This window comes from Phaseolus vulgaris, chromosome 2 (assembly GCF_051622355.1).
Source record: "Phaseolus vulgaris cultivar YP4 chromosome 2, ASM5162235v1, whole genome shotgun sequence".
NCBI lineage: Eukaryota > Viridiplantae > Streptophyta > Magnoliopsida > Fabales > Fabaceae > Phaseolus > Phaseolus vulgaris.
This window is the reverse complement of record NC_143499.1, coordinates 46487472-46507507: the sequence shown is the minus strand read 5'-3', so window position 1 is coordinate 46507507 and position 20036 is coordinate 46487472. Positions and strand designations below refer to the sequence as shown.

At 29.1% G+C, this 20036-nt stretch overlaps 2 protein-coding genes across 2 annotated transcripts; one reads left to right on the top strand and one right to left on the bottom strand.

The window, feature by feature from the left end:
* Nucleotides 1-2131: 2131 nt before the first annotated feature.
* LOC137812654 (ubiquitin-conjugating enzyme E2-23 kDa) lies at nt 2132-5166 on the top strand. Its single transcript, XM_068614785.2, has 6 exons — nt 2132-2265; nt 2401-2480; nt 2799-2913; nt 3067-3119; nt 3218-3346; nt 4759-5166. The coding sequence occupies exons 1-6, from the start codon at nt 2222-2224 to the stop codon at nt 4890-4892; spliced, it is 555 nt and encodes a 184-aa protein (XP_068470886.1). The 5' UTR covers nt 2132-2221; the 3' UTR covers nt 4893-5166.
* A 2579-nt stretch (nt 5167-7745) lies between these two features.
* Nucleotides 7746-12387, bottom strand: LOC137812653 (uncharacterized). Its single transcript, XM_068614783.2, has 3 exons — nt 11917-12387; nt 11594-11666; nt 7746-10958 (listed from the first exon to the last, which is right to left on the bottom strand). Exon 3 carries the CDS (start codon nt 10871-10873, stop codon nt 7886-7888), a length of 2988 nt encoding a protein of 995 aa, XP_068470884.2. The 5' UTR covers nt 10874-10958; nt 11594-11666; nt 11917-12387; the 3' UTR covers nt 7746-7885.
* Nucleotides 12388-20036: the final 7649 nt, after the last annotated feature.

Genomic DNA, 20036 nt, shown 5'->3' with positions numbered 1-20036 from the left:
TCTGGATTATTGGAAAGTAAATCCTTTTTAAACAACTATATCAAATATTCCATGTTAATTATGTTTTCCGAGAGTTAAAAAAATTCAATAGCACAAAAGATGAATGCAAAAATTTCAACTTCTAACTTGTTTTATTTATGATTGAAGTTGTGATAATAAATAATTATTTTAAGGATTCTTACTAAATAATTGGACCTAATTGAAATAAATACTAAGACATTTGAAAAATGTAGATCAATCTATTATTGCTCTTAGGTATAATTTTTGCTTTAATTACATGATTTGTCAGTCTTGTGACAATCTATCTAGCTCCATTATATAATCTTGTGACTAGTCTAGGTTCTGCAAAAGCATGATTGTAGTTCCAACATTAGTTTGATTTTATAATTAGAAAGATCATATGTTCTAAGATGAGGATTATTTCTTCAAATGACCAACTATTTTAAGTTTTTGACATATAAATTGAATTAGAACTTAAATAGTATCTTCTATATTGTGAAAAAGTTTTAATACTATTATTTTTAGTTATGTATGACATTAAATGTAATAAAAAAATCATAAGATTTTAAAATATACCTAGAACTAATTAAAGATATATTCATAAATCAGATCCAGAATTTCAATTATTGATGACAAAATGGTTTAAAAAGACAAAAACTTTTTATCATTAATATAAGGAGTCAGTTTAAAACATATACTATTTATTCACTTTAACATTTATGACGTCATTAAACTATGTAATTAGAAACTTATTTTGAATATTTATTAAAGTATAACCATCATTAGATACAAAAATTTTCTCATTTTCCATTATCCAATATTTAGTAAAAAAGCTCACTAATTTTAGGAGGCAACAATCATGCTAAATTTTATATTGTCCTTACTATATTGTAAACACATTTTTTTTAGAGTTAGTAGTCAACAATCATGCCAAAAATATGAATAATTTGAATACAATTTTTTATAGATGTTATATATGCCATAACTACTAATAAATTCCATGGTAAATCACTTGCAATAGTTGAATTATACTTGCTTAGACAATATTATCAATAGGTAAATCGACCTTTATATTAAAAATAAATATATATTTGTGTAGTTTAAGAGAACAAGAGAGTTTTTTTTTTCTTAAACTTCATTAAATTATCATTAAAAATATCCAAATATTATAAGAAAGAATCTTGTTAAAATGGTCTCAGTTTATTAATGTAAAATGATATTATAATTTATTATTGATGAAAGATAACATTCATAGTAAATTAGCTTAGTTATTTAATGAAAGAAATTAAATGTTAAGGAAACACAACAATAACAAAATATAAAAGTAAAAAGTTATGATAAAAAAACTATATTTATTTAATTATGTATATATATTTAAAAATTGTTCAATAAAATGCATCCACGAGCATATGTATATTTATTATGCTAGTTTATAAAGAAAAAGTGACATGAATAGAATTAATTATAACCATAACAACTAACTAATAATAATCCATTCTAACTTCCACATGTATTAATGTAAGTAATTTCCTTTCTCCTTAAAACAAGGATAATTTTTATTGGTTTTAATTTTTATTAAAATGATTATATGGTCAACAAATTTTCAAAGAAAATTCAAATAAAGTTAAAAAGCTTCATGAATGTTGTCATTCATGAACATAATAAAGTGCATGTTATTAGAATGGTCAAATTAAGAGGCATCTAACTCATAAGCACACTGAAAGGATATATCTATAGTGTTGTCATTGACTTATAATTTTTTTAATGAAGTTTAACTATTCATTTTTATAGTTGTACAAGTTTTATATTTTGATCTTTGTACTTTAAAATGCTACATTCAGGTCATTAACATACCATGTTAATCCTTGTTTTTTAAACATATTATTTTAAATTTGTTTTATCTCTATAAAAATTAAGAATAACATGTATAAAAATTTATAAAAAAAATATAGATTTGAAAAATAAAATTAATTGCATTATATCGGTCAAACCAATTATTTATCAAAAAATATAAAATGAATGAAGATTTATTTTTTTCACATTAATTTTGAATATAAAATTACAATATTATTTTTTTTTGTGTTTGGGTCGGAGTTTTTTTTTATATATATATGTGGAACATTAAGTAAACAGTTTCACTCTTCCTTCTTGCATTTGATTCCACAGAGCTGCGCAGCAGCACACTCGCACAAATAACAAGAGACAAGCAAAGAGAGAAACAATGTCTTCCCCTAGCAAACGCCGAGACATGGACCTGATGAAACTGTGTGTTGTCTTTTTGAAATTTTTTTATTTTTATTTTTTAAATTTCAGAAGCTGTTTTTTTTTGCATAAATTTGTTGTCTTTTTTTTTTTTCCATTTGGGGTGTGTTGGATTGACATGGATCAGGTGGTCATCAGGATGATGAGTGATTACAAGGTGGAGATGATCAACGATGGCATGCAAGAGTTCTTTGTGGAATTCCGGGGACCTAAAGATAGTAAATTTTTGCATCCCTTTGTGCCATTATTTTACTTTTTTTTATTTTGTTTTTCAGAATTGAGATGATATTTTTCTCTTTGTCCAACTTTGTCTCCATTGAAATTGAAGTTATTCAATGTGAAGTGTTTAGATCAGTAGTCAATAGCTGAGACTAACCCTGAATTGAACTCGGCTGTTTTTTTTTCTAATGTTTGGCTATTTTCTTCAATGAGGATGAATTGCATTAGGATCTATGTCTAGTTAACTTCAAAGATGGAAATGGATGGTTGTTTTCTTTTTCTCTCTTTTTTTTCACTTTTATAAGAATCGTGTGCAGGTCCCTATGAGGTTGGTGTGTGGAAGATTAAGGTGGAGCTACCTGATGCTTATCCCTATAAGTCTCCATCTATTGGCTTTGTCAACAAAATTTTCCATCCTAATGTTGATGAACTGTAAGTTGTTCTACTGCAGCCATAACTTCATTGAATCATAGTTTATATCTTATTTAAGCAGGGTCACTACACTCGATGGGAAGTCTATTTGTTGTTACACAAACACATTGCAAAACTCAGTAATTCATTTATACAGTTTCCTCTAATGCTTAGGTCTGGTGCTGTATGCTTAGATGTTATTAACCAGACTTGGAGTCCCATGTTTGGTAAGTAATGTTTAAAGAATTTGATTATATGCATACTTCCGCCTTGCTTTGTTACTGCCACTACTTAAAATTTGGTGATTTTTCTTATTTCCTTTCAGACCTTGTTAATGTGTTTGAGGTGTTTCTTCCTCAACTTCTTCTGTATCCCAATGCATCAGATCCATTGAATAGTGATGCTGCTGCCTTGATGATCCGAGATCATGCTACATATGAACAAAGGGTCAAAGGTGGTAATCCTTTCTATAAAAACTATAATATTTTTTTCATGTTTAGGTAATTCATGTTCATAGTAAGAGGGTTTCTTCATTATTGTTAACAATAGCAAAAGTCATCTTTTTTTTATCCAATTTCAATTGGAGTGAAGTGAGATATCATTAACTAGTTAATGGTTAATCAAAAGCTTTGAAGATTCAAGTTTATGCAAAAGGGTCAATATCATTTTGCCCAAACTGATATTGAGCACAAATCCCTTAGCACAACGCTTGTAAATGTTTTGTAATATCATTATTAAGTTCAACAATTGAAATCTCCAGTTTGTGCCAAAGGATTTGTTCGATTTAAAGCACTTCCCCAACATATTTAGAATATGTTCACACTTGTCAATGAGGATTCCCGCAGCCAATCACTTATCTTTAATATGCTAGTAGAAGCTTTCAGGTTGAAAGCTTTGGCATTATTCTTTCTTTTTGCTTCTAAGAAATTTGGACATCTCAACTTCATGACTTCTATACTGACATATAATTTAGTCACTAAAACATTCAGTTTTAGACACCTTGGCCTTTTATATGCAATATATTGGCCATTGAAAGAGGTCTTGTGGACTTGAATTACCTTCTTATAAGTTTTTTTTGTACTTATTTCAATCAGATTTACAGTTATGCTTTTCGAATAAAGCTCTCATTTAATATGAACTTAATAATAATAAGTGTTTAATTAAACTATTTAACCAAACTGTATCTTGTATCCGTCTTTCTTGCTTTTTTTATTTTTTTTTATTTTGGATAAATAGAGCAAATTGCATTACCTGCTTGCATCCTATTCTGGTATTCCTTTTAGCATTGATCAATCCCACCCTATAATAATAAATAAGTGTACATTGAGTATGTAAAAGAATAGTTTTTGAATTCAGACACTCAAATGATAACATACACCTTGTGTTTTCATGGTATAATGTTTAATATTTTGCTTGTAACTGAGATAATATAAAGTATTTAACATACACAACCATTTTCAAGTTCTGAGTTTCTGATCAAAGCAAGTACTTTCCAATTCACTGTCATACAACTTCTATTATTGGTTGTGTCAATTGAATCATAGGTCCTAGATCTCTGGCCATGTTTGGTATAGCGATAAATAATTGTTTATTATCATAAAAGTTCTTAGAAAGATAACAGAAATGATGATTATTTCCTTAAAATATGCTTACTCACATATGTGAATACTTATGCATTGTAAGTCATGGTCACCGAAACCTAGATGTTACACTGTTTTTAGCTTAACACCTAGCTTCAAGTGAGACAGTAGTTTAAAGACTAACAAGAGAAACATCAGTTTAATATATTTACCATATCTCAATTTGTTGTTATATTCTAAGCAGGTGCTTTTGTTTATAATTTTTATTTTTTGAGCCAATGAACAGAATATTGTGAGAAATATGCCAAGCCAGAAGACATTGGAGCCGTAGAGGATCCAGATTCTAGCGAGGATGAGCTGAGTGAAGAAGATTCTTATGCCTCTAGTGATGATGCCATCGTTGGCCAACCTGATCCTTAGATTTTTACATATAATGCCTGTCCTATTTTGTTGTACATGATATCATATGATTTCATATTCAGTCCAAGAATAGGTTCAAGAGACAAGTTCTTAGGGTTGAAGGAAAACTTCACGCCTTTCTATCTGTTCCATGGTGTCTGTGTAAATTGATTTGTGAAGGTGTTTTAAGATATTTAGTATGTGGCTAGAAAATTCAATTTCTGAATGCGTATGAATTATTACTTCTCTCACCTAGATGAAATTGTGGGAAGATGCTTTTCCCATTTGTTGGTTATGTGAGATCTTGAGTTGTTCTTGTATGGGTTGAGAATTGTTCTCCTTATCTTCCTAAGTGCTCCTTATCACCCCAGCTCCACGGGAGATCTGGTCTTTGACAATGAAAATAAGATACCTGCAAAAGTTACTTTGATGTCTAAGTTAGTATTCAGTATTTAGTAATGTCTAAGTTAGTATTCAGTATTTAGTAAGTGAGGATAATAAATATTGTTCATCACATATTTTTTAAAATGAGTACATATTTATAGAATCGTAATGAGGTCTCCGTTGTGGGTCTGGATTAGGTCGACATCAATCAAAATACCATTATGTACACTTAATTAGGTTAATTATATTGTAAGAAAGGTTGTTATCTAGATTTTTAGGGACTGATTCTGATCACATCATCGAAGAAGAGAAGGTTATTATCTAATTCTTGATTGATTCTGAGCACATCATCCAGGGATATTAGCTCATTAGCACCAATATCGCATGAACTTTGTTTCTTAATAGAGAGATAATGGATGTACATTGTAAGAGGTGTATGTATCTTTCAAAATATATCAATAGGTTTGATGAACGATAAATTCAAAATAGATTATTTTGTTTTTATTTTTTTTGAATACATGAGAGATTAAAGATAAAAGAAAAAAGAAATATAATAGGAATAACATAACGGATGCAGTAATATATTATTATGATCATACTTGTCATCGCAACTAACTATACATTTATGTTTTACTTTTGGATTATATGTATAAAATAATAAATTTTTATGTCTCCTTATTCCTCTCTTCAAGTCTCCTTCATGATATATTTTTATTTATAGGATTAGTTATGGGCCTTGCCATGATGAGTCGTATATCAGTTATTGACTGATATGCATCGTGATCCTTGATTAGGTATATAGGTATATTGAAACATTTATAGAATATTTATATTTATAACATCTTTCAGTTACTTAGTATTTAACTGATTTGTCAGATATATTTCTCGCATATCTCAGGATATGAATGTGACTCATTAAGTGTGTTATTGTAACCATCATTACTCTTATTTATTGTGTAACTTCATGTGTTCTTTGACTTAGTCGATCGATCACTAGGTCCAAAATTAGCTCGTCCGGTACCGACCGATATATTTTATAATTTTCATATTGTCTTATTTAACATTAACATTGTAATTTAAATAACTGTTTGTTAGTATTGTTGTTAGCACACTAAAAACCTCAATTTTAAATTTAAGAAACTAAAAAATTCACTTTAAATTTAAGAAACTAAAAAGGTTCACTTTAAATTTAAGAGAGTAAAATAAAATTTAACCCATATTTGATAGACTAAACCTATATTTTTTCTAAATAAATATATAAATTTAAGTTATTATTTTGATCACACGTGTCGTTTAGCAAAATAAAAAACCGAATGTAATGTTAGTAATAATGGACAAAAACATGTTCAAGAACTTAAAAAATATTTTTTTTTAATTTAAAACACTAAAAAAACATATTTCAGTAAATTTATAACCATATTAATTTTTACCTTCAATTGTTTTCGAGACAGGAAAAATAATGGTATTTTGATTAGATGCCATAATTTTTGTTCTATTTAAAAAACCCTTCAACCGGTATTTTCTATCTAAAGAGGATTATGAAATATAAAATAACTTTAAAATTGTGCAGTAAGAAATTTAGTGAAAACTTAGTAAAATTTAAGGATTTAAAGATGTAATTAATAATAGCGTTGAAAAAGAATCAAATTTCAAGATAGACAAAGTTTAATGTTTTGGTTAATGAATTATAGTGAAATGAAATTTAATTGATTCGATTAATAATTTTGAGTAAAAGCGAAAATGTGAGAGTTTTTAGGGGGAAATACAAGTAAGACATCAAATTTCTTTAATAAGAAAAACATAATTAGCCAACAAAAAACTAAATAAACCAAAACCATACATAATTTAAATTAAAGGGAGAAAATGCAAGTCAACCATTTATAAATGAACTAATTATGAATTTAGTATATTATTTTTTTTAACATATTGTTTGATATTTTACTTAAATTAAAGAAGTAGTTCTTAAACAATTTTATTATTGGAGCAAGTTGGTTGCTCCAAATTTGAAATTCAGATAAACAGATATTAAGACAAATTCAGATAAACAGATATTAAGACAGGAAAGATTCTTGATAATATTTGCTTAATATCTTTTCTTTAAATTAGTTTTTAGGAAAATTCTCAATTTAAAAAAAAAAGATCTTTTACATAAAAATAAAATATATTTATTATTTAGATTTAGAAAGTTAAGAATAAGATATTGTTTATATTTGAGATTTTGTTACATTTTTATGTATAAACCACAAACTCCTCTCTATTGTATATCTCTTGTATTTTCAAGATATATTTCCAGAACCCCAAAAAGTCATTCTTATGTGTAGGTGATAAAAAGTTAAATGTTGAGAAACTCCTTCAACTTGCAGAGGGTGCATATTGGTGCCTGAAGCTAAGACTTTTGCAACAAGATGATAATATAATTGTGTTCATTATTAACCAAGTGAAGAAGCAAACTAAACCTGTGAAGAAAAGCAGGTGAAGAAGGAGGAATACTTCTTAAATAAAATTGTATCTGGTATTTAGACTTGTAAAATATGCTGTAGAAAGTTCCATGAAAGAGTATAAAGAAGTAGTTTTATTCTAAAAATCTAGTGTATGATTCTAGAGTTTCCTTACAAGATGCAGAATAAAGTTTATGCAGAAGCACGAATTTGGACATTTGCAATTAGTCTAGTGAGTTTGCTTAATGTTTCACGAGCAGATATGGTATCTGGATGATCTTCACCGCAAATTGAAGTCCTGATGAAAACAGCCTTCCTGATTAGATCATCCCCTGTGTCAAATTGTGAACCTCTTAGCATTAGCTTGCCCCTGGTCTCAAGCACAGTGGCTCTACACAAAGCCAACTCTTGCCAAAGACAAGGATTCAACTGGGCATTGGTTTGAATGGACCTCCAGCATAGTGATTTGTCAAACCACTTATCAACCGGGGTGACTAATGCTTGGTCTGCAGCTTCCAAGGCATTGGTGCAAAGGTGCAGAAGCTCTAGAGCAGCAGTGCATCTAGAGTAGGTAATGAAAGTGTGAATTGCAAGAGGCAGAACCACTTTTTTAACAAGATATAAGAGCTCTGAAACCTCGAGTTCAACAACCGCAGGATTATGACCAAATGCAAATACCAGAAAACATGCAGCCCATAAATGCTCTATGCTTTCAGATATTGACCCTTGATTGATAACAGCCTGAACCATTGCTTGTGCAGATCCGTTAACTTCTCTTTTCCTAGCATATAGTTTGATCATTTCATTGAAATGTATATGTCCTTGCTTTGTACTACTCCTTGCGATATTGAATCTTAGCAGCAGAGAATATGCTTCCAATTCTGATTTTTTGGTGTGTGAGGATGTGAACCCACATGTCAAGGATTGCAGTAATCTTCTCCAGAAACAAGTGCCCTTTTGCTTTTCTGGTATCTTCTGAGCAGCAAGTGCCAATAAGGAAACTGAAATTGCACAAGGTGCAAACCATCCGCTTACCAGTACCATTCTGGTTGCCAAGCTCCTTGCACCGTCTGCACGATCAAATATTGAGAAACAAACTTCAAGGAGTTGCAGGAGGAAAGTGTTCTGCCTGAATGAGTGAGCTTTTTTACCACTCCAAGACATGTCCTTCAAGGGCATTCTGTTTATGGTATCTAAGAGCCTGCTTGGGGTTATAGGTAACTCAGACAAAATTCCACTGACAATGGCAAGGCCCAAAGTCAACCTTCCAAGCTTCTCCTCAATGGTTCTAAGAGCATCAACCTCGGCAACTGGATACTCCTTGCCACTTCCTAGCATTAGAGACATGGCCTCAACTCCAGACAAGTATGAAAGCTTCAGAGGTTCCAAGTTCATGACACGAGGAAGGCACGTTGATATAATTACATGGGTCTCTCCACCAAAACGAGGGAGAAGATCCATCACAAGTTTGTGATCCCACCAATCCTTTTCGCTTGCTAAGTTATCAATAATCACAAGATATGGAATGTTTCTTATTAGCTCTTTGCGAATTCCAGAAACAGCTGCTTCTTCCTGCTCTTCAAATCCTTTTATCATAGTTTTCTCCAAACTATTCTCAACACTCGCATCAACTTCTAAAAAGGACCTGATGTTAAGATAGTTTTGCCTAATATACCTGCTCTCCCCTCCTATCCACAACACCATCTTGTATTTCTGGTGAAACCTGTAAGCAAACTCAAGAATAAGTTCTGTTTTACCAATTCCTGAATCTCCTGATATGCAGGCAATCCCTTTCCCATATAATATCCTCATTCCTTTTTTCCTCCTAGTATACTTTCCTCCTCGTTTCAGCCTTGACCGGTAGTGCCTTTGAGAAAAGTCAATGCTTTGCATTTCAATCTCTTTCTCTGACTCCTTCCATAGAACTGGTGTTTTTTCCTCCCTGCTTCCATTTCCCACATGCCTTTCCTCTAGCACATTACTCTTGCTGCGACAAATGGTCAAATTCCTTCTTTTGGGTCTGGCCTTAAGATCAATATAGTCTTGCCTTGAATCTCCAGTAACATCCCCAAAAAGCATAAACTCCAGTTGAGAAAGCTCTTTCTTCCTACCAATGAAGTTCTCATTCCGAGTGAAAGGTAACTCCTCTTCTTTCACTTTCTCCCTCCATTTTGTTAAATGCTCAGCTGCACTTCTTCTGCCTAACTTCATTGCTAACAACGTGACAGCCCTCAGTATGCAATCTCTCCAGTTTCCATCCTGAGCTTCCAACTTCCGCTCTTCAACACGTGAGAGGCCATGAACAGCATCTTTCCACTCCTGCTCCAACCCTCCATACAAAAGCCAAAGCTCCCCTCCATGTTTTTCCCACAGCTCACCCCTCTTCTCAATTATATCCCTCACGAGACAATCAGCTGGACTCAAATCAAAATATATAGGGACCAAGTTCTTCTTGCTAGAGAAAAATTGCAGTTCCTCAATTGTGTATGGATTCTTGAAAGACTTCCTTGTTATAATCACTATCCCAAATGAAGCCACGTCCATAGCTTTCTCTGCAATGCTTAGCTTGCAAGAGTTCCTATATCCTGCTCTATCTGATACAAAACAACTTATGCCTTGAATTTCTAACTCGACACGCAGCCAATTAGCAAATCTTATTAGAGGAGGTTTACGACCATGTAATCCTATATAGACATCACAACTCTTTAGTCTATAAGAAGAAAGTGATCTGGAACCTGGTGTTGCTGATATTCTTTTGTTTCTGGCTTTTTTACTTCTCTTATCTTTCGGTCCAGAATAACTATCATCATAGGGATGGAAGTGACCTGACACAGTGCAACTAGAGATGCCCACTGAGGAAGATATGCGGTCAAGGTTCTGTAAATCACCTGCATTACGGCCAGCTGGAGATGCATCCACCTCAGAGAAGGTGAATCCAACATTCATTAGAGACTTCGGTTCCGGAATCCCTGAATTGGTACTGGAGGCAGCAACATCTAGATTAATTCTGTCACTGGGAGCATCGGGTTGCAAAGACTCTGATAACTGACACGATGATGATCTTGGAGAGAAAAATGGTGACTGATTAGCTGAAAAAAAAGCTGAAGATGAGGATGACATGTTCCTTAAACTTGTTGTCAAGGGTCCTACTGTGGAGGAGCTCTCTTCTTGGATGTCCATCCTTCAAGTTACAGACGGTATGTGAATGTTTTCCAATTATGGAAGATACCATGTCCCATGCACACAAAATTTATTGGAAGATGCACTGTGAAGTTTCAGGAAAACGAATTCATCAGTCAGAAGATGCATTCCAAATTTCCAATCATTCAATGTTCCAATATTGCAGAAAGAAGCAAAACTGAATGCTCTGCACTGTATGCTTGGTACTATAAAGTATAAATTAGTAATATAAAAAAACAAAGTAAAGAAGGGGAGGGGGGAAGCCAGACAAAGTCTGAGTCTTTTAAGAAAAAGTTAACAGTGCCACCATCATCTAAGTTACACTTCTATAGATCTCAAAATTTCCAAAAAAGAAAAGAAAAAGATAAATTGGTCAAATCATAAACAGTAATTACCAGTGGTAGGAAGCATGATGGTCAACCTAAAAAGAATATTTACTTTACAAAAAATATTTTGACCTGAACAAACGTAGCACCAATTTGGGACACTTACTACTGTTGTTATACATACAATAGGATCCAAAATCAGAAAATGCAAAAACTTAACTCACTTGAAGAAAACTCATAATTCGTTGTTAAGTAATTCACCAACCAAATTTAAAAGCAAGAGAAGGAAGAATCATTGAGAAGAAAAAGAAAGTTAAAACACTATACAATCCAGAGCTACCAAAATAATTAATTGACAAAACTACAGTCATGTGGCTCAGATCTGAATACTTACTAGGCAGAGAAACTGAAACACCATGCCATACATCATTCACTGTTTTCCTTCCAAACCAACCAATCTCTTTCCTCTGCAAAGATCAAAGAACGATCCAAGCATTCAAATTTCCAAGCACTGTAGGAGTAGCAAGAAAAAACTCAAGCAAACTAGTTACGAAAATTAAGACAGACATCATTACAACCGAAGCCAAAAAAAACATATAGCTGAGTTATTGGTAATGAGTGAGGAGAGAAACAAATATGGTGTCAGACTCAGACACCCATTTCGGAAAGTGAAGAAAAGGAGATAAAATGAAAGAAATGAAAGCAAAAAGCGCCAACCTTTACAACAGGTGTTGATGGGTGCAGAAACTGTAGCTAAGTCCTTACAAGGAGTGTTATCTTTGGATGTGGGTTGTGTGACAGTAGTTTGACTTGTGAATCTTTGGCTACGGTAGCGTTTTTATTGTGCCTGCAAGGTTCAGAATGGAGTGTCAAGAGTGAAGAACGCTATGGATCTGACTTGGGTGTGGTGGAATCGAAGTAGGCTCCACGCCCATTTATACAACTGTTAAATCTTGCAGATGGCCACTATGATTTCGGCATTTGGATTCGCATTTTTTAAGCTCTTCTTGTTGGCTTTGGTTTGGTCTTTTTTTGTGTTTTTCGGTGGATGCTTTTGAAGTTAGTTTTGATTAAGATAGTCCAGAACAAACTTGGTCTTTTGTACCTTGTTGGGTGTTTGTGACGTGTTGCAGTTCTAACTTGAGGAATCGTTTAATTGTTGATTCTTAAATCGATGTTCAGAGCAATGAGAATGGAAAGTATCATAAGTTAATCATAAATTTTACCTCTGTGTTGTGAAATTTGTGACAGAGACTGAAGTTACACTCTTCTCTCAGTCATCTTTTTTTGAATTGAAGTTCTCATCTGCTTATGAGAGCATTTCAGAAATAAACAATACATTGTATATGTGTGTGTGGATTATGAAATCTGTGACTCCAATGTTATAGTTACATAATTTCTTTCGTAATCTTGTCTATAATCTTGAAATAATAGTTACTCAAATTTTATAGTTTAACACGCATAAAAATGAAAACCAGCGGCGAAAAATATTAAAATATAGTTGAGGAATCTGCTTTATAAAAGAAATGTTAATAATACACTTTTTTCATTATGTTTTTAATTATTAAATAAAACATAGTATTAATTTTTAAGAAAATAGCTCACCTTTTATGTTGTTTGGAATTCCTAGGCACGTACTAATGTAGAGAATACGTGCAAACGAATAACTAAATGAGATATAAGACCTGGTAAATTAGACACTACAAGTGTGTTTTTTTTTATAAGTAATTTTGCTCGAATTAAATAGAACAATTCTAAATGATAAAATTATTATTCTAAAATGGCGTATTAAACATTTAAAAGTTAAAATTATTAATTAAGCTAAAATATACGTGGTTAGTGGTATAAAAAACTGTTTTGAAATGACAAAAAGAAAGAGTGTATCTTATTCTTTACTCAAAAACATTGTTCATTTGCCACCTTTTTTATTTTTAGAAAATACAAAACTTGTTTTGGAGATTACATGTACTTTTTGCTGGCTTTTCTTTCTTTCTTTCCAAAATCACCATCATATATTTAAGACTAATTTGAATAAATAAATTAGTTAGAAGCTTATTTAATTAATGTTTATTGTATAAGTATTTATGTTTGAATTCAAGATTTAGATTAATTTTTTTATAAATTATAAGTCATCTATATTAAGTTGTTGATGATAGAACTAGGATATCTTGATATTCGAGTTGTAAAGAATATTTATTAACTTATATTTAAGAAAGATGAAAGTGATTAGTTATGCGCTTTAATTGTTTACTGCGTGTATTTAAAGTACGACATTTTATAAATCAAATTATATAACGTTCTCTAATTCCATATCAATCTTCACTAAGTAAAACTGAATGGTCACTGGTTCTATTTAATTTCCATTAAATGTATCATTTATTTTTTTCACTGATGATGATTCACTCTTTTTTTTAGTTTCTTAAAATGATATTAATTTAATAAGATCGCATTATTTTTTAATTCTTCAAGGAGATATCATTCTCTCGGTTCAATGATATATTATTACTTCTTCCAGACTTGAATATCATCGAGTCAGGATCTCTCAAAAAAAAAAAAATACATAATATCAAGATAAAATATCATTATTTATTAATAATTTATGAAAGTTTCACTAAAAATAAATAATTACGTAACAACTAATTTAGATAAAAAAAAATAATTAATCCTTATATACTAAGTTCATTATTTATAAATTAAAAAATTATTAATATATAAATTAATTTTTATTTATAAAACAATTCTTAGATTAGTATAATATTATTTACTAAGATTTTAATTACTAACTATTTTAAATTATAAATTAATCAATAAATTTAAATTAGCAGTTAAAACTTTAATAATATATACTAATTTAAAAATTAGTTTATATATTTTATTAATAATAAAAATTACTTTAAATATTAATAATTTATTTTATAAAATAATATATAACTTAATTAATATAATAATTAATTATATTTTAAATTAGTTACTCTTTAACCACCTTTTTTAGTATTTTTTTTTAAAAATTGTCTAAAATTTATTTGAACTTGTACATAAATAATTTTGGTTTATATGAAAAAAAATATTTTTCTTTTATTAATAACTAATTATTGATAAATATATTTAAATAAAGTCATGCCAGAAATTATTTCTTAAATTGCTGAAAACATTAAAAAAAATTAAGATGGGTAAGAGAACAGGTTTAATCCATTTAAGGCCTGACATACTTTAAATATATTGATCAAGTGCCATATGTAAAATAAGTAGCTTTTTTAAATTTCATATTTGGTTTAAATTTCATTACTACAACAAATAATCTTTAATCAAATTTTACTTTATTTTCTTATCAAAGTCATATTAGTGTTATCAAATGTTAGTGAGTTAAAGTCTCAAAACATTGGTGCATGAAAAAACTGTCAAAAATTAATTCTCTCGTGTATTTAATGGTGGAACCTTTCCTATAATTATTCTTTTTATGTCTATGGTCCTTTTCAACAGAAAAATAACTTATTTCATTAAATAAAAGTGCACGCGTTTAATTGCTTGAAAATATAAAATGCATTTAATAAATTAGGAAGATGTGTAAAATAATTTAGAATTGTCCTATTAAAGATACAGAACTTATAAAATACTGTGCAGTTAAAAAATCAATTAATAACTTCATTTATTTTCTCCCTTTCAATATATATAAACTAGTTTTTAAAGCAACATGACATTATATTTTAAAGATAATTGATCTAAAAATGAATATGCATAATTAATTAGTATTAAATATGAAGAGGAAAGAAAATAATGTTGAAGAATATGGAATTTAAAAATGTCCCAATCGATCCAAAACGACAGTGTGGTATTGACTTACAGAAAAATTGATTAGGGCATTTCAACATCACTCCAAAACGCTACGCTCTTTTTAAGGGATGGCGATGGGAAGCATATGCCCCCATGTGAGACCATTAACAAACCTTTGTCGTTTTAATGGCTCCCATTCAGCACATTCTGCTAAGAAAGAGACAAAAACAGTTTGAATTTTAGGGCACTCCAAAAGACTGTGTCCCCACAATCTTTTATGTGTGCCAGAGGGGAAGGGCACCAATTCATCATTAATGGGCCCAACACACTCAAATCATACCATTATTTTCAAAACAAATCATCCTCTTCACAACATCAAAGCCCAACCAAATTATCCTCAATGTTTTCAAATATTCAAACCAACATAAAATAATATAATAAATTATATTATATAATAAATTTGAGTTTTTAAAAAATTAATATATATATATCTTTAAATTGTTTTATAATCGTGTTAAAATTGTTAAAATTGTTAGAAGTTCAACAAATATTTTTTGAATTGGAGACATCACTAATACCTGTTCTACAAGTGTCGTACAAGTATCGATGTCCGATTCATGTGTTAATATACCATTTAATAGGTGTGTTTGAGTCTCACTTATACATTTCCTAAAATAATGTTATAGTTTGTTGTTTCAATCTGTATTTAAATAAAATTAAAATAATTGAAGAATAATTAAAAACAAAATTGCAATTTCTTAAAATAATTGTTTTGGTTTAGGTTTAGCACTTATTCTTCAACCTCTTGATTTTGACATATGTATCGTTCTCCCATAAATGCTAAAACCTTGAAGCCATCATAAACATATGAGTGCATTTTAAACTCAATCCACCTATTACCAAGAAAATTAAATGCTTTAAAAGCAACGTATATTTAGTTTTAATTTCATTCTTTTGTTTTTAAATTTGAATATTAAGTGATTACGCGTGCGTTTTGTTTTAAACACTCTTATTTAATTTGAAAATGTAACTTCTTCAAAATAGGTAAGAAAAGATTTACAAATAAAAATAAATAAATCTTTTCAAATATAAATATTTGAACATTTTTTCTACATATTTCATTATGATTTTGTTATTGTAATATCATAGGTTTCATGGCATAATATATTATCAGTTCAAAATATAATATAACAAAAACACATATTTTAGGCTATCTAAAATTGATTAAGGTACAAAAATGAACGATATTATTAAAAGTACTCTATTTAGTAATATTTGTTTTTTATTTTATTATTTTAATATTATTCACATGTGTCTTATTATTAAGTGTTTGTCTTATTATCAAGTGTTTGATTTATATTGACAATTTAATCTTATATAAAAACTTTTAAAAATAGACATTATTCTTTTAGTATAATCTCAATGATTGAACAACAAATTATTAGAGGAAGAGAATAGTTTATCAATCATAATTTTAAGTATGAAACTTTATATTTAACTAAATAAAATAAATAAATTTATATTTATTTTAAAAGTATTAAAAATAGAAAAAAAAAATAGGTTTACAAACTGTTCCGTCTAATCTCTAACTACAATTTAATGTACAATAATAAAATACACAACACTGATTATTAATTAAACATATAGATTTATTTAAATTTTTTAATCTAAGTATTAATTCATGTGATTAAATTAATTTAATTAAAAAGCAAACCAGATTTATTTTATGAATGAAAAAGATGTTTTTATTTTTTTATGTGCTAATGCATTTAATTTTAAAGTTTTTAAGGACCAACCAATATAATTTTATTTTTTGTTTTGTGACACTCTTATTTATTTATATATATATATATATATATATAATATTGTTGTGATGAGATTTATTAACTTTTTAATCGGGAAAGTGAATTATAATTTATCATAAATAATATTCAAAATTGTGTTCTATAGATCATTCATAAATACTTTATAAGTTCTTATTTTTTTCTCTATTTTTTTTTTTCCATGTCAAGCTTCATATGTTTAATTACATGATAAGTCACTGTTAATCAACTTATCAATGGAAGTGCATTTCTTAGGTTAAGCATCATACGTAAACATGTCTTTTTTTTTAAACAATTTATTCAAAATATATATATATATATATATATATATATTTTAAGATTAAAACGACCTCTACAAAACATTTCAGCATGTTGTTTTTTAATGTCTCTCTTTATCTTATTAAAATCTTAATATGAATTTAAGGGGAAAAAATCATTTGTCATAGGACTCTCAACTTTTTTAGGATTTCATTGTTTAATCATTACTTAAATTGTCTCATTATAATTATAAATATATATATATATATATATATATATTATAAATAAATTTGTACGAAACTTTTTCATAAGTTTATTCTAGAAAGATAAAAAAAATTTGCATGTTATAGATCTATTATGCTGTAGATGCAGTTGTATGTTTATTTTGTTAACTGATTGACTGTGATGGTAATGAATTCAATAAAATAGTGATTAAAATGAAAGGATATAGGATATAGTAGTTTTTTTTGTTCTTATCTGAGTTTGTGTTAAACATATATACATTATGATAAAACTAAATCACTGTTGACATTTTTGGCTGAGACTCAAAAACCCAATCTTATTTTAAAGAAAAATAAGTATTACCCCATCAAGAGACGCCTATTAATATAAGTTATTTTATATTCCAAAAATTTTAAAATTAAAATAAAATTATGTTAATTTTTTATTAAATAACTTTGATTAATTCTTTAAGCAATCGTTTTAAAATTTGTTAATTATATATTTGAGAGTTTTTTTTTAGTAATTGTTTTGATTTATTTTTATTTCTTTATCACCTCGGAAAGAAAACTGTAATTATTTTTCCAATATAATCTATAGCTCTGTTATATGCACTCCCACGGATTTTATTTTTTTTCCCTTTTGGGTTTTTCTTCTTCTTTTTTCAAATATTGGGCTATTATGATGCAAATTGTTGGGTTTTTACTTCCTATACCCCTTAATTGATACATGTACTCCCGTAAGTTATGCAAAAGTAGAGAAATGCCCTTATGGATTTTATACTTCAACCCTGCATTTTATATTGAACAATATCTTTAAACCCTTATTCTACCTCTTTTGTTGTGTATTTGCATTGTTATAGAAAAACATCATTCTCTATCATAAAGTTTGTTATCGGTGTTTTAAGTAACTTTCTTTTTTAACTTTTTAAAATGAGTATCTAAAAAATCTATTAAATTAGGCATTTTGGAAAAAGGGAGGAAAGGGTCACAACGAGGTGTTAAGGAATAAACATCCTGAAAGATCCATTTTGGAAAGCTATTTCAAAATCACCATTATATAATCATTTTTAACGACATTTTCAAAATGTTATTTCAAAAATGTATTTATTGGAGATCCCACATCGACTAGAGATTATAGTCTTTCATTGTATATAAGTGGGTGCAAACCTCAACCCTAAGAGCCGGTTTTATGAGGTTGAGTTAGGCTTAAAGTCCACTTCGTAATATGATATCAGAGCCATTTCGAGCATATTCTAACGAGTGTTTGTGTTGGGTCTATCGTACCACTCGCTATCGGGTCGCTATCGGACCACCCAAAATATATAGTCCTACGCACGAGTTGGCAGTCTCGGCGTGAAGGGGGTTTTATGGGGTTGAGTTAGGCTTAAAGTCCACTTCGTAATAATATTATGAATTAATCATTCTGATACACCTTTTTTTATAATAGATTACCAAAATTTTAAGATAAGTATTTTCTATTAAATATTTATTTATTTATTTATTTATAATTAGTCGTGGTTAAAATTTGAAAAAATTATTCTCAACATGATTGGATATGACGAAGAGAAAGGGGTCCTTGGAAATTACTATATAAAGAAAAACATTGAAAGGAGCCTCATGTGGTGGAAGATGATGACTATGTAGATCCACTTAATATATTATTATTATTATTATTTACTTTGACAACTGCGAGATAGAGAAATAAACAATTATGTCATATACATTAGGTTATGTATGTTATGCAATTTAAATGCTAATACATTATTTACTGACAATTGTAGAATCATGATGTGAAAGTTGGTGTCCTGTGATAGGAAAACAAGTTAGGACTTTCAATGAATAAATATAAGTTGTGATTGAGTTACAAAGGTGGGAGATCTTGTTCAGGTTAGCTACTAAACAAATAATTATAGTGTGTATTTGTTGAGAGGTAACACTAATACAAGTTATTTTCATTTATCTATAGATAAGATTATCATTACACTTTACGGTCTGTATAGTTTAATATAACTTACATTGAATAATCAATGCATCTAAGAAACAACATACTTTATATAAATATCGTCTACATGATATACATGTTAACCTCATGATATCACATGTAGAAGTCTTCATCCATATTAATCCATATTAACTATGGAAATTGAAAAATTAGATGCCAAAATAAATACTATTGAAAAATTTAGATGTCAAAATAAACACTAAGACAAAAACTTTTATAGGACTGAAAATTTAGATGCCAAAATAAACACTAAAACGAAAACTTTTATAGAACTAAAAATTTATTTTACTTAATGATCAATTCAAAATAGTAAATGTAGATTATAAAAACCATATTCCAAAATGTAGAATTACTGTTTCAGAATACGTATTCCACAATATAAAATTACTATTAATTTTTTTTCCATAATTTAAAATTACTGTTATGGAATATGATTTCGAGAATGTATGTTTAGTAATTCGAAATGTGCTTTCTAGAATGTTAATTTACTATTCTAGATTGACATTTCCATAATAAGTTGTTAACATTGACTTATGGGGGTTATAGAAAGTTTATGAATTTTCTAGTCTATGGAATGAACTTACCACAATATACAATAATTATTTTCGAATATAACAATCCAAAATATATATATTTCTACCAACAATATTCCAAAATATGATTCCGTAATTTAATAACCACAAATTCTGAAAGCAACAATTCAGATATCAATGCTTATTAACAAAAACACGTTCTGGATTACTCTTGTGGGAGACTCTGAAT